At 36.1% G+C, this 18263-nt stretch overlaps 1 protein-coding gene across 17 annotated transcripts in view; it reads left to right on the forward strand.

Moving 5' to 3' along the window:
- PPM1B (protein phosphatase, Mg2+/Mn2+ dependent, 1B) overlaps positions 1–17652 on the forward strand; it is a 63746-nt gene extending 46094 nt beyond the window's left edge. For 7 of the 17 annotated variants that reach the window (XM_010576477.1, XM_010576479.1, XM_010576471.1 and 4 more), the window contains 3 exons: positions 3865–3976; positions 8021–8078; positions 14002–15787. In XM_010576477.1, the coding sequence (XP_010574779.1) occupies positions 3865–3976; positions 8021–8078; positions 14002–14307 (476 nt within the window). In that variant the 3' untranslated portion in view covers positions 14308–15787. The other 10 variants (XM_010576484.1, XM_010576480.1, XM_010576482.1 and 7 more) reach the window with 7 other exon arrangements.
- The last annotated feature ends 611 nt before the right edge of the window (positions 17653–18263 follow it).

Below are 18263 nucleotides of genomic sequence, written 5' to 3' on the forward strand. Positions count from 1 at the left end.
CCAGAGTTATTAAAAGAGAATTATTGTTTCCATACCAAAACAGAGTTTTTCTTTTAACAGAGTTATTAAAAAAAAAAACAAACTCAGCAAGTGACAGTTTACTAGTGGAAGAACTGTATACCAAAGCTCTTTTTCTAGTTTTGGTCTTGAGACTGATAGAATGTGTATAACTGTACTCCAAAGCTGCCAATTCAAGAGTATTCTGAAATACTTCTGAGGTTGTAATCAGTAGCTTGTGATTGAGTCATGATGGTGAGCACAGCCGTGATTCTGTTTTGAGTCACTTAATTGGTTAATTTCCAAAGTAATGCAGGTGTGTTGGACAGTAGTTAAGTTATGCTAGTTCAGTCTTTCCTTACTGCCACTTTCAAATGCTACTTTGTTTTGTTCTCTGCTGTGGTTTAACCCAGCAGGCAGCTGAACACCACGCAGCCCTTTGCTCACTCCCCCTCAGAGGGATGGGGGAGAGAATCAGAAAAAAGGTAAAACTCGTGGGGTGAGATAAGAACAGTTTAATAGAACAGAAAAGGAAGGGACAATAATAATATAATATACAAAACAAGTGATGCATGATGCAGTTGCTCACCACCTGCTGACTGATGCCCAGTCAGTTCTTGAGCAGTGGGCTGCCACCTCCCAGCCAACTCCCCACCCCAGTTTTATTGTTCAGCATCATGTCATGTGGTATGGAATATTGCTTTGGCCAGTTTGGGTCAGTTGTCCTGGCTGTGTCCCCTTCCAACTTCTTGTGCCCCTCCAGCCTCCTTGCTGGTAGGGCAGTATGAAAAGATGAAAAGTCTTTGACTTAGTCAAAGTCAGTGCTTAGTGTAAGCACTTCTCAGCAACAACTAAAACATCAGTGTTATCAACATTATTCTCATCCTAAATCCAAAACACAGCACTGTACCAGCTACTAGGAAGAAAATTAACTCTATTCCAGCTGAAACCAGGACGTATGTTTTTTAGAGCTCTGAAGTTTGGTCACAGAAAGAAAATACTAGGCACAGAAGTCAGTTCAATTCTCTGCTATGTTTCAGTTTATTTGAAAGGGTGTATCAGACATGCAATTAAAACCCAAAACCAAACCAACAAAAAAACAACCAACCAGGAAAAAAAACCCCAAAACACACTAACCCCCCAAATCGTAAATAGGGGCACATGTTCTATGTAGTCTTAAACAGTCGTAATAGTAGATGAATACTCAGTTACTACAGTGAGTTGGATGGTGCATTTTACATATGTGGAATATATACTGTATATAAAACTGATTTGTCGTAATCTTATAGCTGGAAATCAAAGGAGATGCTGGAACACAGAAAACTTGTAATGCTGTCTGGTTGGGCACTTGCATTATATAAAATAGAAGTAAAATTTTGTCTGGATTTTCAAAATGCTTATCTCCGAGTTAAGTGTTAGGCTTTTAGAGAAAATTGTTGTAGGAGTAAAGTAGTAGACTTTGTAGTGGACATTCTTGGATTTGCATATATGATATCAGGAAATGATTCTTTAAGTGTTTGAATTACATTAGCAACGCAGCTATAAAATTTTCTGCGATTGTGTTTTGCATGTTCAGAGAAAAAATTAATTGCAGGGTTATTCTTAACATTGTAGAGATGAAGGTGAAAACCTTGTAAATGTCTATAAATCTGTTTCTGAAAGCATTTGATTTTTTTTCTCTAGTGGCCTTTGTCAAACAAATCCACAGTGTGTCTGCTAATTGATGTGTAATGAAAAAAGGTCACGCTTGGTCGTTTGCTTTATTCTAGGATTTTCTATTAGGAAGCTTTTTTCTTTTTTAAGAGGGGACATGTTCTGGGTGAAATTATTCACCCTAATATCAGGACAAGGGAAAGGACATGGCCAATTCCACCAGAGTTCCTGATTTGGCACCTTCTAGAAGTGGAGAGAAAGGTGCTCATGGTTCAGTTTAGCACTCCCTGAGAAGTGGTTATACAGTATGAAGTAAAAGGTGTCAGTACCAAGAAGTATAGAGCAATCCTTAGTTTTGATTGCTTTAATTCCCTTTTAAGAAGATACAAAAATGTTATGCTTGCATTAATATTTAGTAATTGCTTGCTTCTGTAGCCTTTCTTCTTACTAATTCTTGCTATTTGTCTACTTTTTGTATGTACAGAACCAGCTGTGCTCTTGATATAAAAAGCAATATATGCATAAGACACATTTCCTGTTAGATGTGACTCAGCAAAATTGTATTATAGTGGTACAATCTACTTCTAACTAGGTAGAACTGCACAAAAGGATGCATTGTATAAGAGAACTTGTGGCTGATTTATGTGAATGTGTATGGAAGAAGTGATCAAAATCCTAAGATTCAAGCATACATACTCAGTTGTCATTTCCTTTGCTAGCCATGATTCATTCTTAATGGATGGCTGTATGATAATATTACGTAAAGTTTCATGGAAGAATGTTTAATCGCTTCTAGTAGTAGTATACCTAGTTTATTTATTGCAGAGATTGTATGGTGCTGACTTGAAATTGGGGCTTAGAAGCATAGTGCCTTATTTGTTACAGGGTAGTAAAACTATTCTAAAAGTAGAATTGCTTTTGGAGTAAGCAAGTACCTTGCAAGCACTGTGGTTTTTAATAGTCCTGAGAGAAGCCTGCGTATCACTTGCTTTCTAGATAGGTGATAGACATCGAGAGAGGTTTAAATACCTGGAAACGTGGGATGCGGTATTTAAAGTAGGTAGATGATGTGCTTTAGTACTAACTTCAGAAACTCAAATTGTAGCTGCCTCTGGCTTTAGTTGCAGGGTCCAAATCATACATCCATAATATAATCAATTGATCGTAAGAAATTTAAGTGATTTGTTTATCTTTGGATAGTAGCCAAGATACAGACTGACTGAAGACTTTTTTTAGGATGGTATTTGAGAGGATTCATTCTTAATTCTTTTGTTCTGTGGCTCAAAGAAAGATTAATTTTTTATCTAGAACAATGTCTACAGGAATGGCACTCCATTTCTTAATTTAGTTGATTTTCAGAAAAAAAATTTCTTCTTAAAAATACATCACACACATACAACTACAATTTGTAGGTGACTTAGTGAACCTTTTTCTGCCATGGTAGTAGTTGAATGACTAGAGGATGATTACTGGAAGCTGGTAGTATTATGCCTATGTGAATGTATACGCAACTATTACACGGTCGCCTTACAGCAGCTTTGATGAACAAGAACATGAAGATTTACTTCAGTTTAGGCAGTTATTTTCCAAGGCAGAAGAACTTACTAGCACTGGACTTGTGTGTTAATTCTGCTTTGAAAATGGAATACCATATTATTAATCATTTGTCGTCAGTTCTTATTCTGCTTTGGCCACTTAAGCAATAATGGACTATTTTATATATGCCTCTTTATTGCGTGATGGTCTTAGTGTTTATGCACTGGAGATTCAGGCCTTTTAGAAAACAAGGTGTTACTCACGATGAAGTATGACTGAATTTCTGGGAAGCGTTAGCTTTATGGCATGTAACTTCTGAGTATGTGTTGCAATGCAATGGGAGGGTAACTGAAACAGGCTCCTAGCTGTCGTCTTTTTGAAAGAGAGCAGGCTGCTGTCTCCAGGATATTTCATCCAGTTCACAGTCTGCTTCTGAGTTTCTCTGAGAGGGAATGGCTAGAAGTATACTGGAAAGACAGGCTATGGATTTGAATAGCTCTGTTCCACCATGCAAAGACTGTTTACCTAAAATGTAAAGAATGTTTTCCTGTTTACTTACATGTAACTTTTTCATAATGTCTTTGTTAAAAAGAGATAGTATCTTGTATTTTAGTGTCTTAAGGAATAATGGGTGGTATTAATGCAGTAATCTAAGGACTTCTTCTGTTTTTGAATTAGAAATTATGGAAAAATCGGGTGAAGAAGGAATGCCTGATCTTGCTCATGTTATTCGTATTTTAACTGCGGAGAATATCCCTAATTTACCACCAGGAGGTGGTTTAGCTGGCAAGTGAGTACAGTACTGGAATTTCTTGAACTGTTTCATTCACTGAAACAAATACTTTTATTTAAATGTTTTAAAGCTTTCTTATTGTAATAGCTATACTCAAATTAAAGAAAAAAGTTGGTTTTTTATATTTTAAGCTAGTTTACCTTTTGGGCTACATAAACATTTGTCATTGTTCCCATTCCAGAATGGTAAGAGGAGGCAGATTGATCATATTCTGGTACATAACATACTAGCTTAGTATTTCCATATGGCCATTTTAAAAAATAAAAAATTCTTGGCTTTTTACTGCTTTACACTTGTTAAGAACTATCAATAATGTAACTGGAATATCGAAATACCAGCTCAATTTTGCTGATGTCATGTTCCCTCCACCACCTAGTGTCCATTATAAGTTCGGGTTAGTGCTTGTTTTCTCAGCAAACATTCTCATAAGGAAATTGTTTTTCTTTAGTCTTAAACTGAATGTTAGATAAGCAAGAATGTTGAACCAGGATATGCGTTTTACAACTTAATCGAAATAAACATTCAGAAATGACCGTGGGGTTCTGGGGAGGCTAATGGTGATGTTCTAACAACCTATAATTTAAGGATTTTAATGAACAGAATTTAGGATTGCATAAACAATTGTTAATTGAGAATTCCCCAAACAGTAGGACCCATTATTGGTCCCTGGCATAGGTCATGTTGTTTCTGGAATCTTTGGGTTTTTTCCAAATATAAAGTACTGTCCTCTGAGCATTTGTGTATAGATCAATTTTCATTGCATGTACTTAGTAATAAGCACTGTTTGACATGATTATTTTTTTCTGGCCTTGAAAGTACCTGTACATTCTGGGCCTTTTTCTCCACTTGTGTGTATTTCAGGCATTCAGAGAAGTGGCGGTGTGCCTATTCTTCTTAGTGCCTCCCAACTGCTGAATGAGTTGGTGTGTTTTGGTTTTTTGCTCATTAACAACCGCACCACATACTGCTTCATTATTCTGGAACCTCTGCATGTAAATTCTATTTTAAATTGTTGTGACCCATGTTACACTTTTGATGGGCTTAGGTTCAGAATTAGCCTTTTGATGCCTTTCTCTCCATTTTGACTTTTAAAGTCCCACCTCACAGAAAACTGACTTCAGGAGGTGTGCCTGCAGCTTCTTTTAAGAGAATATCATACAGTATTAAGTTACTTTTTTCTTGGCCTTCAAACGTAAGACAAAGACAGGCAATGATGTATTTAGTTAACTTTACTTGCAGGATTGAGCTCCTGAATGGAGTTTTTGAAACAGTACGACTACACAACCCAAAACCTACCATGTAACTTAAAACTTCTGTCCAAACAAGAGACTATTCTTTGTCTTGATCTCCTGTGATGTTACCAGGACATGAAGAATTCACAATTTGTCCTTCTGTTTGAACTCCAAGACCTGGCTCAAACAGGTTGCAGAAAGAGCTTGTGTGTGGCTGACACCCCTGTGTTTAGCACCAGTTATAGTTGCTCCTGGTTTTCAATATGTCTGAGCTTGAGAAACGTAATGCGATGTTGCCTTCACTAGAGTATGTTTGCAGACCTTAGGAACCTCTGAAGTAGCTCCACTTCTACTGGCATTGTATACTTCCCTTCAAGCATCTCACTTGTGTAGAAGCCCCTACTGGCTCATTCTTTGAGACAGGAGATTTAAAGGTGTCAACTCTGCTGTGGTCACTTGATGGTCGTGTTTTATCCTTTAAAATCTTATTCTTCAAAGACTCACTTCTGGCTTGACTCGGATTCCCCTGTAACTTCAAATGCTGCCAAAAGAATATTCATTTGTTGCTGAAGAAAACAAAAGACCTGAGACACCCTGTCACTTGAACGTTAGCACTTCCACTCAACATCTTGCTCATGAGTTTCCACATGAAAGGAAATTACGGATAAATACACTGTTCAAAGAAAGAAAAGTAAATTGAAAAGATAGAATTCCCAAGGGCCTGAGTTTTAAGTCTGATTTAAACTGTCCGCAGTGGCTGTCGGCTGCTTCTGTGGCAGCCTTGCTTGGACTGTCTAGGTGTTTTCTGTTACGTTGGTGTGAGGTGCCATTGCTCTCTGTAGTACAGGCATTTGGTCAGAATTCTGCCATTCCACCATCACTAAATGTGGAACTAAATGGAGAGAACCCTTTCTTGCATCATCTGCCAAAAGATTTGGTTTCTTTTCTCTAAGAAAATTTTCCATCAGTGCTGATGGATCCCATACTAGCTCAGCCATGCCACCCTTCTAGATTTCTTTTTAAAGCATTGACTTTAACTGGTGTGCCCTTGGAGAAGTTGTTCTTCAGTGGACTTTTCATATTGGACATAATTCTTGGAAGTGTTACTGTCAATAAAATTCTGAACTTCTTTCCTGGAGCTCATTCAGACAGCCCAAAACCTTTGCTTGTGAACAAGCGTAAATTGCATATATACCAGTGTCTTAAGGCTTCCAAGTTGTCAGGTGTATCTGTTGTGCCTGCCTTCTGCTTGTCTTGGTGTGGTATGTCTAGATAAATGCCGATTTCATCATCGACATATATTGCCTCTGAACACATGATAGCATGATGTCTTTTCAGTGTTGTAGGTTAGTGGTCATCCTGACATTTGATGCATTGTCCCTTGCATTCGCTGGTCCACAAACCATTTCCCAGAGTTCTGAATATTTTTAGTAGGTAATGTTTTAAACGCTGAATCATGACTGGAAAAATATATTTTGCTGGACACTAGATACTGAAATTACCTGATTTATTGCTTTGAGAAGTGGACACACTTGCAACATTCCATTCAAAAACCAAACTCTTCTATTTTGAATGTGCTTTTGCTTGCATGGTGTGAACATAAGAACCTAGTCATACTAGATCAGATGAAGGATTATTCTAGCTCTGTGTCCTGTCCAAAAAAGAAAGTAGATGCCTGGGGAAGAATATAAAACCAGGAAAATAAGTAAAATACTTATCCTATCATCATTATTTTGGTTTTCAGCTTCTTACAGCTGAGGTGCTTCCTGATCTTGAGGTAGTTTATGTACTCAGTGACTTAGAATTTCTCTTCTGTGAAGTTAAATGTGGTCAGAAGGAGCCTCACCAAACTTCTAGCATCCTTGGTATTCTGGGACAGAAGGTTCTGTTGCATCGAAAGCCATCACTGTCTATTTTTGAGACATTTGCTGCTGTCTTCATCTGATGCCCTTGTGCTCTTTGTTTGGAAGAATCAACAGTTGGTGCTTATCTGCATTCTGTAAGACATCATTTTTATAGATGTTGGCCACTTCCAGACTTGAGGGTTTTAGTTCCTGTAGTATTTTTTGTTGTTGTTGAAGCTGTCAGTAACTTTGATCATATTTATTATAGTTGTCTGAATGTTTCCCCGTTCTTACTATGATTTGAAGATGTAGAGACATAACTTTTTTCCTCTCAGAAGTCTGTTTATACTTTGGGGTTTATTTTTTGAGAAGCTTTTTGTCTGCCTGTGAAGGTGTGGCACTGCCAGAAAAGAGTCTAGCTGATCATATTTTGGTTTTAGTGTTGTCTAGTGTCTGTTCACACCATAGAAACATCTCAGAGGTGGTATACTCTGGGCACCACACTTCAAAAGTTCATAGGCAAGTAGTAACCTGTGTATATGTAATAAAAATGGGGAAAAACCCAACTGTCTTCAAGTTCCATATCCAGAAATAAGGCAAGAAAACCAGAAAACTTGAAGAATTTTGTTACAATAAGCAAAATATAGATTTAGATGTTACTCTTGGCAAAATCTGACTATGCAGCTGGAACTTCTAAAGATGTAAAGAGGCAGACCATGGGGCGCGTAAGGTAAGAAAATGTTTTGCCTTGCTTAGTCTTTACAAATCTTGACTTACTGCTAAATCCCCAAACATATTGGAAGTGAGTAAAGACACTGAGACTGGGCTTCATCTTTTTAAGAGGCAGGTTAAAGGCAAAACATCTTAAACACTTAGAAATTATTACTGTGCTCAAACTTTAAGTTCTCAACATTTTGAAATAATTTTTTGTGTTTAATTTTTTTAAAAATTCTCTTTTTTTTTAGGCGTAATATTATTGAAGCTGTGTATAGTAGGCTGAATCCACACAGAGAGAATGAGGGGGTAAGTTCCCATTTTGGTTGCTAAACCTCATTGTTAATGAGAACATCAAAGTAGTGTCGTACATAAAGCAAAAGTGTACATCACTGCCAATAAAGTATTATAAACACAAAATATATATTGCAGCATACAGTTCATTTTGACCTTGTTTTGGATGGATCTGATACAGAACTTTATCCTCAAAGACAGCAAACTGATACCCAATTCTGAAAGACTTTTAAAACATCTTACTGGTTACTGCTTTTTCAAACCTGTGAAGCAACAATGCAAGGGTTTTCTAAATTATAGTTTATTATTGTAAAAAATTATGGTCAGCATATTCTTTACTTAACTAGCCCTTCTGTCCAGAAATAGAGGGGGCGAATACACTTCCTATTGTCTTCTGTAAGTGAGGAAGACCTTGGTACACTGAATATAAAAGGTAACAAGACTAATATTGACTACTTTTTTAGAGTTTACACTATCCTTAAATATCCCATGTGCAGTGGTCTAACGAAAGTGTAAAGTGAATTTTTTTTTACTTCAGTTCTGATTTCTAAAATGGCTTACATTCTTCTGCCCAGTTCCTAGTAAGTTGAATTTTAAATAGTATGTTGAAATATGGTTTATTGTAACTTTAAACCTGATTATTAGGTGGTTGTTAATATTAGTATAAAGAGTAATAACTGGTGTTTGTATCAGTTGTGGTTAAGTGTTTTGGTTTTTTTAAATATTTTTGGAAAACTGAAGAACTGATAAAAACATCATTGCTTGTACACATGTTGTCATTTCCTGTACAGTTTATGTGAACTAATCTGTGAAGGTACCATTCATACTCTAATAAATCCTTTCTCATATTTTTCTCTTCTGAGATGGCTACAAGGTACTCAGGTAGTCATTACAATGAATGGTTTTGGTGAGATGTCAACTTTTATTTTAAATACTTTGTGTGCCTTGAGATTGCGAATATGCAGTCTCACCACAATAATAATTGTGTTTTTCCCACTGTCATCTTCTCTTGCCTATTTGTTTCATTTTTTTAAGTTAGAAAGCTTATGTAGGTGGAAGGGGCCACTATTCTGTTAAGAGTATAGATAGAGAAGACATCTCTAACTTTTTTATTTTTTAGTATTTGTTCCTTTTTTTAGTTTGAAAGTGATACAGTATACACTTTTCACTTAACTTTCAACAAATTGTGCAACAGTACCCCAAAACCAGCTAGGCAAAATCTTGCTCTTTTCAGCTTCTTTAGTCCTTCAGGAAACTCTGCACCTCTACCAGCCTGCTACTACTTTTTTATTTAGCCATAATTTTGTTCCTGCTTTTGATGTAAAGTTATTGGTGAAAGTGATTTATTTGAAGATTACATCTTAGTTTTTTTAAGTTGGTTGCTTTTTTTAAGAAAAAAAGGTTGTCTAATATTCTAGAAATATCATATGCCATAGTTGCATTTATGATGCATCTTTTCTAAGTCCAAATTTACTTTTCAGTAGCCATGCAAGCTTGCTGGAAGTCCTGACATATAGTACAGCATCCTTCTGTGTATTGGCTACTTCCAGGAAATTTTTGTACATCATCCATTATAAAATGAGGTAACTGAACTAGATATGCAAGTTAATTATAAAAGAATATAGCTTTAACCCTTACTACAATTAATAGCTTTGACATTTATTGCCATTAGAATCACTGGATAGTTGTTTTGAGTCCTCTTAATTTGGCTTTTCCAGTAAGAAATGTGAGCAGTATGCTCCCGTCTACCTTGTAAACTTGGCCTTCTGTTGGTATTCAGTGCAAATCTCGATAATGATTTGGATGATGTGTTTTAAATACACTGGATTAAATTTTAGTTTGATCTTGTGGCAAGATGTCATTTGCTGGTCAATACCTTTTCTTCTTTCCATCCTAAGTGATTCTGACCCAGAGCAGTTTGAGAGGAGAATGCACCACTGGGTGAAGGATGCAATTCCTGTTTGCACTTTACCAGCATGTAGGAGTTGTTATCTTACTGTCTTTTGAGGTGGATAAATTTAGTGGGCCTCATATCTGAGGTGATGAAAACATGACTTCCTTGCTAGTCTTACTTAGTTCCAGGTATATATGTGGTGATCTCCCAGTCTTTTGAACTGAATACTCTACTGCACAGGGTAGGTAAAAGGGAAGGAAGCTGTTCAGTTACTCAACATCAGACTCCCCACGATGTCTACGCACTGTGATAATGTTGCTACACACCTCATGTTTAAACAGGAAGCAAAGGTAGGAAGGAAACATACAGTACATCCCAGTGATGACATTTCCAAGTGAGACCGAAATCTAATAATGCCCCTGTTTAAACTAGCATGAAGCAAGAGCGGATCTTCGTATGGAAAATTATGAGCTGCAGACACCTATGCTGAGTCTGCAGAGTACGAAGGTACACTGACTTGCACTTGGGAATCTTTCTCCAGGTGTAGTTAACAGTGTACATCTGTCTGTTAGAGTGTGGGTATAATGGAGAATACTGCTGTTACTAGCTGGAAAGTCTGCCTGTGGCAGTCATCTTCATCTGCTGATTTTACATAAGGCTAGAACAATTTTTTTTTTACCTTGACAAAATAGTAGTGTAATTAATTGCTAAAATATTAATGCACATGAGTAAAAATTTTGAAAGATGCCAAACCCCACAAAAACAACCCAAACCAACCAGATTAACTTCTGCAATTGAGAACGAGAATGTCTTCCTTCTAAACAGTCTACGTTTTAGCATTGAACAATTTAAACTAGTTACCCTGAGTTACTGTGAACTGCATCCTAATAGCTTGGCAAATAAGTTCTTAGAAAGTGTATAAATTAAAACCAAGGCAGTAGCTTAGAGGTTTTTTTGTCATCCAAGCTAGTGATTGTAGAGTAACTTCTCCCAGTTCTTCACATGTGCTTTTTCTGAGAATCCTTAGCATATAGCCTAAATAAGGAGATGTTGTATAGAGTGAGAGACTGAGGAGTGAAAGAGTCCTTACTACAGCAGTATTCAGAGATCACTAGTGTGGCTTCAGGTTATAGGAGTCATAAGTTTGTTTGTTTGTTTTTTCTTTTCGGGCATCTCAGCAGAGTACAGGTATTTTGTAAATCCAGGGCTGGAGAGAGCCCTGCATTGGGCTCACAAGGAACAGCTTTGCCAGTGTTTGAGCAGAGGGGCTTCTGCTATAAATGTTGTGCTTTATAAGTGTGAGTGAAGTAATAGAAATCTGTTACGTATGGGGGCTTGGTGCTTTCAGAAGTTTAAAGGGAATTTAAAAGAACTTCTTCATAGCTAAATAGTTGTTATCGCTGTAATGGTAAAATACCACCAAGTTGTTCTAGTTAACATGTTAAAGTATTACTCTTTCTCTAATGGCTCAACTTCTTTGACCCTTTTTTTAATGTGTATTCCAAAGACTAGGAGGCCACTATCCAATTAGGCTACTTGGGTGTATACGTATCCTTAAACACAAGGAACAATGTTGAAATTACAGTGTGTTAATAGTTTCAGTGGCAGTTCTTCAAAGCTATGTTTGAATATCTTGTCTGAAACCAATCATGTTCCTCTCTTGCTTTTACTAATATTATACTGTAGCACTTTGCTAAATCAAATCATATGTCATTAAGGCCTGCTACAGATAATTTAAATTTAAATGGACAAAATTCTTATGCCCTTAAACATTGTAAACCCTGTCCCTAATACATAGTAGCCCCTTTTGTATACATAATTTAACAGACTAGAACTTGTGTCAAAATTGAATGCTCATGTTAAATATAGCTAGCACAAATTTATTCTTGTTTTTATGGTGAGTAGCCCTAAGTTTAATTAGAATATGAAGGAAAACAAACGCTAACTTGCATAATAATCATAGTTTTCAGGGTCCTGTTCTAGCCACTCATCATTAGAGAGAAATCTGTGTTATAGTGTGTATATATAGTGTATAGTATAATAAAAGGGGCAGTTTCTGTCCTGCTGTTTGCCTGTGGGGTTTCTTGTCTGCTAGCACTGAGGGAGACAAGGGAAGCACTAAATAGCCTGTCATCAAACAGGGTGTGAAGCAAAGCAGGATGTGAGTTTGAATATCAAACACTAACAGCACTGTTAAATCTACTCCTACTAGCATTGGAATTGTTTAGGAGTCTCAGGGCTGCTATCATATTGCTTATTGTTTTTACTCTTCAGTGTTGCATGGGAGCAAAAGTATTCACTTCATTCTGCCAAAAGGATTTTTAAAGATCTGAATATTGTGAAATGTGGAGATTCAGGGTGTATGTTTGCTAATGTCAACCTTGGAGCAAAACTGATAGGGTGAAGGAACTATTGAATTTAGATGTTCTCTGAACTTTAAAAAAACTGGAATTCTTCAGCTATGTTGCCTTGTTTAATATTAGCTAGATAAATACAGAAGTAGTATTTTTTTTGTCAAAGCCTAAGAAATAGGATACGTCTGTAGCCTCATCTTGATGCCCTGAGTTTTCACTGACTTTGTGCTCATGAGGCATGAGAACAGTCCCATTTCATACATTGAAACTATCTCCTTTAACTTGCTACTCCTCACGGGGCTCTTGAAGAACTATCTGAATATGAAAATGCTAGTACATGGGAGTCAAAACATCTCAAATGAAGACCAGCAAACCACACTAGAAGTACGTCTCTATGCAACAAATTAAGCTTAGAGGGATAGCTTTATATGCAGTAACATTAATTTTTGTGGTAAAATTGTCCCCTTTTTAACTTAGACTGTGCTAACCGGTGCTTCTATTCCAGTAACATTACAGCATCCAAAATCAAAACCCAAGATATTGTCTTAATACTGCTATTAGTCTTGTAAATGAGTGACTGCAACATTTTGTAGTTTATGAAGCTTTTGGACTAGATGACAATAAAATGAGGTCAGCATGAGAAAAGGCAGTCTGGATTTTGCCTCTAATGTATTGCAAAATCTGCCAACTTCCAGAGATACAGTTGCGTTTGTCTAGCTTGATAACTTGCTAGATATTAATAATTTAAATGTACTATTCCCTTAAAGCAACAGTACTGCTCTAACACTTAAAATACCTAGTAGCAGTGTCAGAGCACTGTAACAGATGTGCAAGTCTATCACAAAACCCCCCCCTACAAACCCCCCAATTTTTTCAACTGAAGGCTTGTAGCCAAATAGGTGGTTTGCAGAGGAGACCTTCATTCCTTAATCAGTGCTTGTTACTCAGATTTTGTGCTGTAGATTTAGATTTGACTTTAAATAACTGTTCTACCTGTTAATTTTTCTAGGCAATACACATCTGCCACAAATAGTGTCTTATGTTGTTGAAACACCACCACGCCTGGTGCTGATAAGTAGCTGCTTGTTTCTTTTATGGCAGCATCATGCTTGCAAAAATCAGGGACTGTTTTCTAAAACACTCTGAGCATTTACTTTGATGTGATGCTTCAACTAAACTGCTAGCAGTAGAGTCCTCTATTCTCTTTAAGTTTTTCACAGAACTGTGTTGCTATTGGCTGTGCAGAAATTCACAATTAAAAATGTTGACCTGATGGCTAAAGAAGCTTAAATTTTCAAATTTTTCACTGACGGCTGACCAAAGTTGTGGGGATTATCAGCTATATTCATCAAAAGACAGTTTGAATCAAGATGGGGTTAATTGAGAGGAGGTACCATGCTGACACTTGCTCAAAATAAATAGAAATGATTAAAAATGCTGGTTTAATAGGTATAATTTCTTAAATTATTACATTGTATAAAATAGGCAAACATGGATGATACTGTTAGAAGATGTATGTTGCTAATAAGGTGTTTTATATCCAAATAGAGCAAAGTTGATGTTTTCTCAATCAGAAAAAATGTTTTGGTTTTTTTTGGTTTGTGGTTTTTTGTTTTGTTTTTTTAATGTCGTTAGAAAATATTCTAGTTTAACTACTGATTTTTTTTGGGGTCTTGAATCTTAAAAAAAGGACCCTGGCGAAGCTGAGGAAAGTGGAACGCAGGGAAAATTGGTGGAAGCACTCAGGCAAATGAGAATAAATCATAGGGGGAACTACCGCCACCTTCTGGAAGAGATGCTGACTAGTTACAGGCTAGCTAAGATGCAGGGAGAAGAGTGCACTGCTGAATCAGCTGCAGCATCTACTTCAGATACTCATGCTGGACCCAGTGACCCCGTACCAGACACCCACACAGAATCTGGGAATCACCTTGCTGAAATACAGAGCTCAAACGAAGATTCAGGGATGAATGAGATGAGTGATAAACAGACATAATGTTTTACATAGTGGATTTAATGCTTCGCTTCACTTGGCCTATTTTCCTTTGTTTAGATCTCAACATTTGTCATGTCTATCCTAGAAGTCTGTTTGTTTTTACTTTAGTTATTTGTACAGATTTGTTTATACAAAGCTCTTTTTTTCCATGGATGTTCAACTACTATGGTATATTATAGTAATTGCATCTTATGTCGCGTAGCAAGCAGTTAACTTCCCATTTGAGACTTTGAATTTTTTTAAATCCTGTGACACCAACAATAGGAATCTAGCATGATAATGCAAAAATAAATTTTAAAACTTTTTCTTTTAAGCCCGTTCTTAAATAATATTGATGGTGTATGTTTGCTAACTGTAATTCGCATCACAATTGTATCTTTTGTGCAAATTATTTGAATTATACAAATTCTTCACTCTTTTTTTTTTCCCCCAGCATCATATACTGCATGTTTGTATTTGAATTGTGTATAGTTTATATTACCACTAAATTACAAAAGCTATTACTTTTTAGGTTGTCACTTATTCTTCATGAAATGTGTTGGATTTTTTCCAATTTAGACTGTATCCACTGTTCACCATAAATATCGATTTTCTTGATGACTGTATTATTACTTTGCAGGTTGTAGTATAACACATATCCAGAAATTAAAATGTACCTAGATTTAGTACCTAGTGTCAAGTTCTAAGAATTTGTGTTTAAGTGAAAATAAAGAATATGCTGTGGAATAATATCTGTATGCATATTGACTCTTTTAAGCAAGTAATAAACTTCCTTTGAAATGCTATCATTCCGACATGACTTAACTTTTCATAGCTTCTGATATTAATGATGTTCATTGGTTTCTACAAATACTTGAGTCGTTTCTCAGGTTCGAGTTAAACATCAGCCATATAAATGAATAAACTGGCTATTCTACCTAAGTTTACCTTCTACCAAATATTTTCCTTGTCTTTTGGTGTACCACACGTGTATGCATGTGGATTTGGGTAGATCAGTGATGATACTGGGAATTTACAGTGGCGGTAACTAATCTGCTAATAAGTTAAATCTGGATTTCTTCTCAGCAGTCAGTTCATAATATAACACTTGCACAAAAATTTCATTGTTCAAAATAGGTACAAATATCACTGCTTTAATGAAAAAGAACCATGGGAATTTCTTGAGGACCAGGAATACCTGAAGGGCTGAATTCCTTAATATTTTACAGATTTATTTTTTGTAGTCCATGGATGTAGTATCTACGATTTAGTACAATTTTAGATAATACTTGGTTTTAAGTCTTTATGCTATAGTAGCTTTACTGGGTTCATGTTTTTATAAAAGTAAATTCCTTCATGAATTTGAGGAACAGAGAATGTTTATGTGTAGAAGCAGGCAGGTATGGAAAAAAAGGAAAATGTCTTCTGTCTTACACTAGTATTCTACTTAATTATGCCACTGAAATCCAAAGTGCAACAAAATGTTTTCATTTGTCTTGGTGAGTAGTAATATTTCTCCTCTTCTTTTCCTGTAGGGTGCTGGAGATCTAGAAGATCCGTGGTAGCCTTACAAATCTACTAAAATGCTTTTGATTCTGAAAGGGGGAAAAAAAACTTTAAAATCTGTTTTCTTCAATACAAGGGAAAAATTCTGGTGGATTTCCAACATTTTGTGAAATGGGCAGAAAGATATTAGAATTTTCCATCATTCGTTCATTTTTGTGTTTTCTGATATTGCCACTCTTAGCATTGCCTGTACTACAGTATTCTTACCAGCCTCAGGCATACTGATTACATCCGTAATGAACTTTGGCCCTAAAAGGAAGGAAGGAAGGAATGATTCTCTCAGCAGATGGATATATGTACCTGAGGTGCATGGGATTGTAGGTGTACTCTGAAGATATGCTATGGCTAAATGAAATGTGCAACACACAAGCATGAGAGAGTACAAGTAATTGTTTGAGACATTACTTATTTCACTTTACTGAGTTGGAAGGCTTTGCAGCTCTGTGGCTTGGAAGTAATTTCAATTGGGCAATACGCTATCAGATGTGTATTTTATTTTTTTTAAATTTTCCAGTTTTACCTGTATTACCAGACCGTTAGGTTTCCCTGCGGTGTCCAAATTGTGATACATTGCCTACTGCTTGCTTGAAGATAAGTGTATTTGGCAATAATATATGAAGATTCTAGGCATCTAAAAACCGTAAGAATTTTACGCATGTGTACAACACACCCTTAAACTCTTGCTAGAGAAAATCTTTTAAACCAAACTGATGAATTTATAGTTAGTAGTGACTTGCTTTGACATCTCTCACAGCTGCAGGTTTTTTTAAAAATGCTGAAAATTTGCCTTTATTATAATGTAAATTGTGATTATTTTTTTGTTCTATATGTGGTTTTCTATAGTTTTTTGATTTTTTTCAGCTTAAGATACAGACAGAAGTCTTGTGTAATATGGGTATAATTTTTAATTGTTTGCATTATTTTCAAAGTTCAAATTATCACTTTGAGATTACTATAAATACACTTAAAATTATCTATTTTAAATTAAGGAAATATTAGAGATATTTTCATGGGTTCAATGACCTTTCATTTTATAAGTAATGGGCATGGTACAGAGTGGCTGTCATGTAAGGTACTTGAAGATTCTTAGTTTAATTCTATTTTTGCAATAACCTTGACTTTTTTTCTGACTTCTTTGAGTTGTGCATGTAATGAGTCCAGTAAATGCTGAAAATGGGGAAGAGTAAAGTATTTATCTAAAATAAAAGCTATTGGGGAGGGGAAACAATGAATGTATCCATCTGTACATGATTTACATGCTGTGGATGCCTTGTAAACATTTTCCTATTTGTTTAAACTGTGTTTCAGCGAGGATGTAATTGCCCTTGTGTGTAGTTTTAAGCTAATGACAGTCATCAACTGGTTTTGTGTGAAATGGAATTCATGGTATTTTTCTGTAACTTTATCCCCATGGTGAGTCTGTAACAACCACATGCTCTTTCATACTGGTGCGGAAGGCCAGCTTTCCCAATCATTTTGATTCACTGTGTACCTGATTTTTTTTTTTGGTCTAGAGAGGATTATTGCCACAGTATATTTTATTTATTCATTAGATTTTAGCCTTGTAAGTTAAAGTGTTCTAAATGATGATGTTAACAGGTATTTGTCCCTTTACTGGTTTTTTGGGGGGGTTGTTAAAAGATAGGGAATGAAGAATGCAAAATGGTTTATTGTTCAGACTGTCCGCTCTGGTCCAACCCTGTACTGATAGTACCTTCCCAGTATGATATTGTGATGTTTCATACAATACAGTGAACATAACCAACTTGTTATCTTCAATAAAGGATTGCTAAAACAGTGTAATATGCTGTATATTTTCTTGAGAAGAATTTATCAAGAAGATGCTAGTCTTCTATATAAAAAGACAACCAAATAGGATTTATGAGGGGTTTCTTAGTGATGGATTTGTGTTTGTTCTCTAGCAAATGTGGCTCTTTGTCACAATAAGCTGGAAGTCTCAAAGTGGGCTTTTCTGTGGGAGACAGAAGAGTACAAACAACATTTAGAGCTCGTAGGGCTAATCCATCCCAAGTTCAGCTGGAGTAAATCTTATTCCAGGTATGGGAGAGCGTTCATTTAAAGTCTAAAAATTCAGATTAAACTTGACTTTTTAGTCAACTCATTTCTTGAAGTTCCTTAAAGATCTGAGGTTAGACCTATAAAGTTTTACTTTTGTACAGTGTTTATAGAAATTTCTCTAAGGTTAATGCTCTCATGTTAAAACTTCTACTTCAGTTCTAATACCTCGTTCCATTGGTAGGAGTTGTTGTACTCCACAGGCTCCAGTCCTATGAACGCTTACATGTGTGGGTTTTTTACATCATATGGACAGTCTCCCTGAAATAAAAGGGTTTATGCTTTTATTATGTAGAAGTGAAGCATGCACATAGGTTTTTTCAGAGAGAAGGACC

The sequence above is a fragment of the Haliaeetus leucocephalus genome, unplaced genomic scaffold (genome assembly GCF_000737465.1).
Source record: "Haliaeetus leucocephalus isolate CR32 unplaced genomic scaffold, Haliaeetus_leucocephalus-4.0 Scaffold526, whole genome shotgun sequence".
Lineage (NCBI taxonomy): Eukaryota > Metazoa > Chordata > Aves > Accipitriformes > Accipitridae > Haliaeetus > Haliaeetus leucocephalus.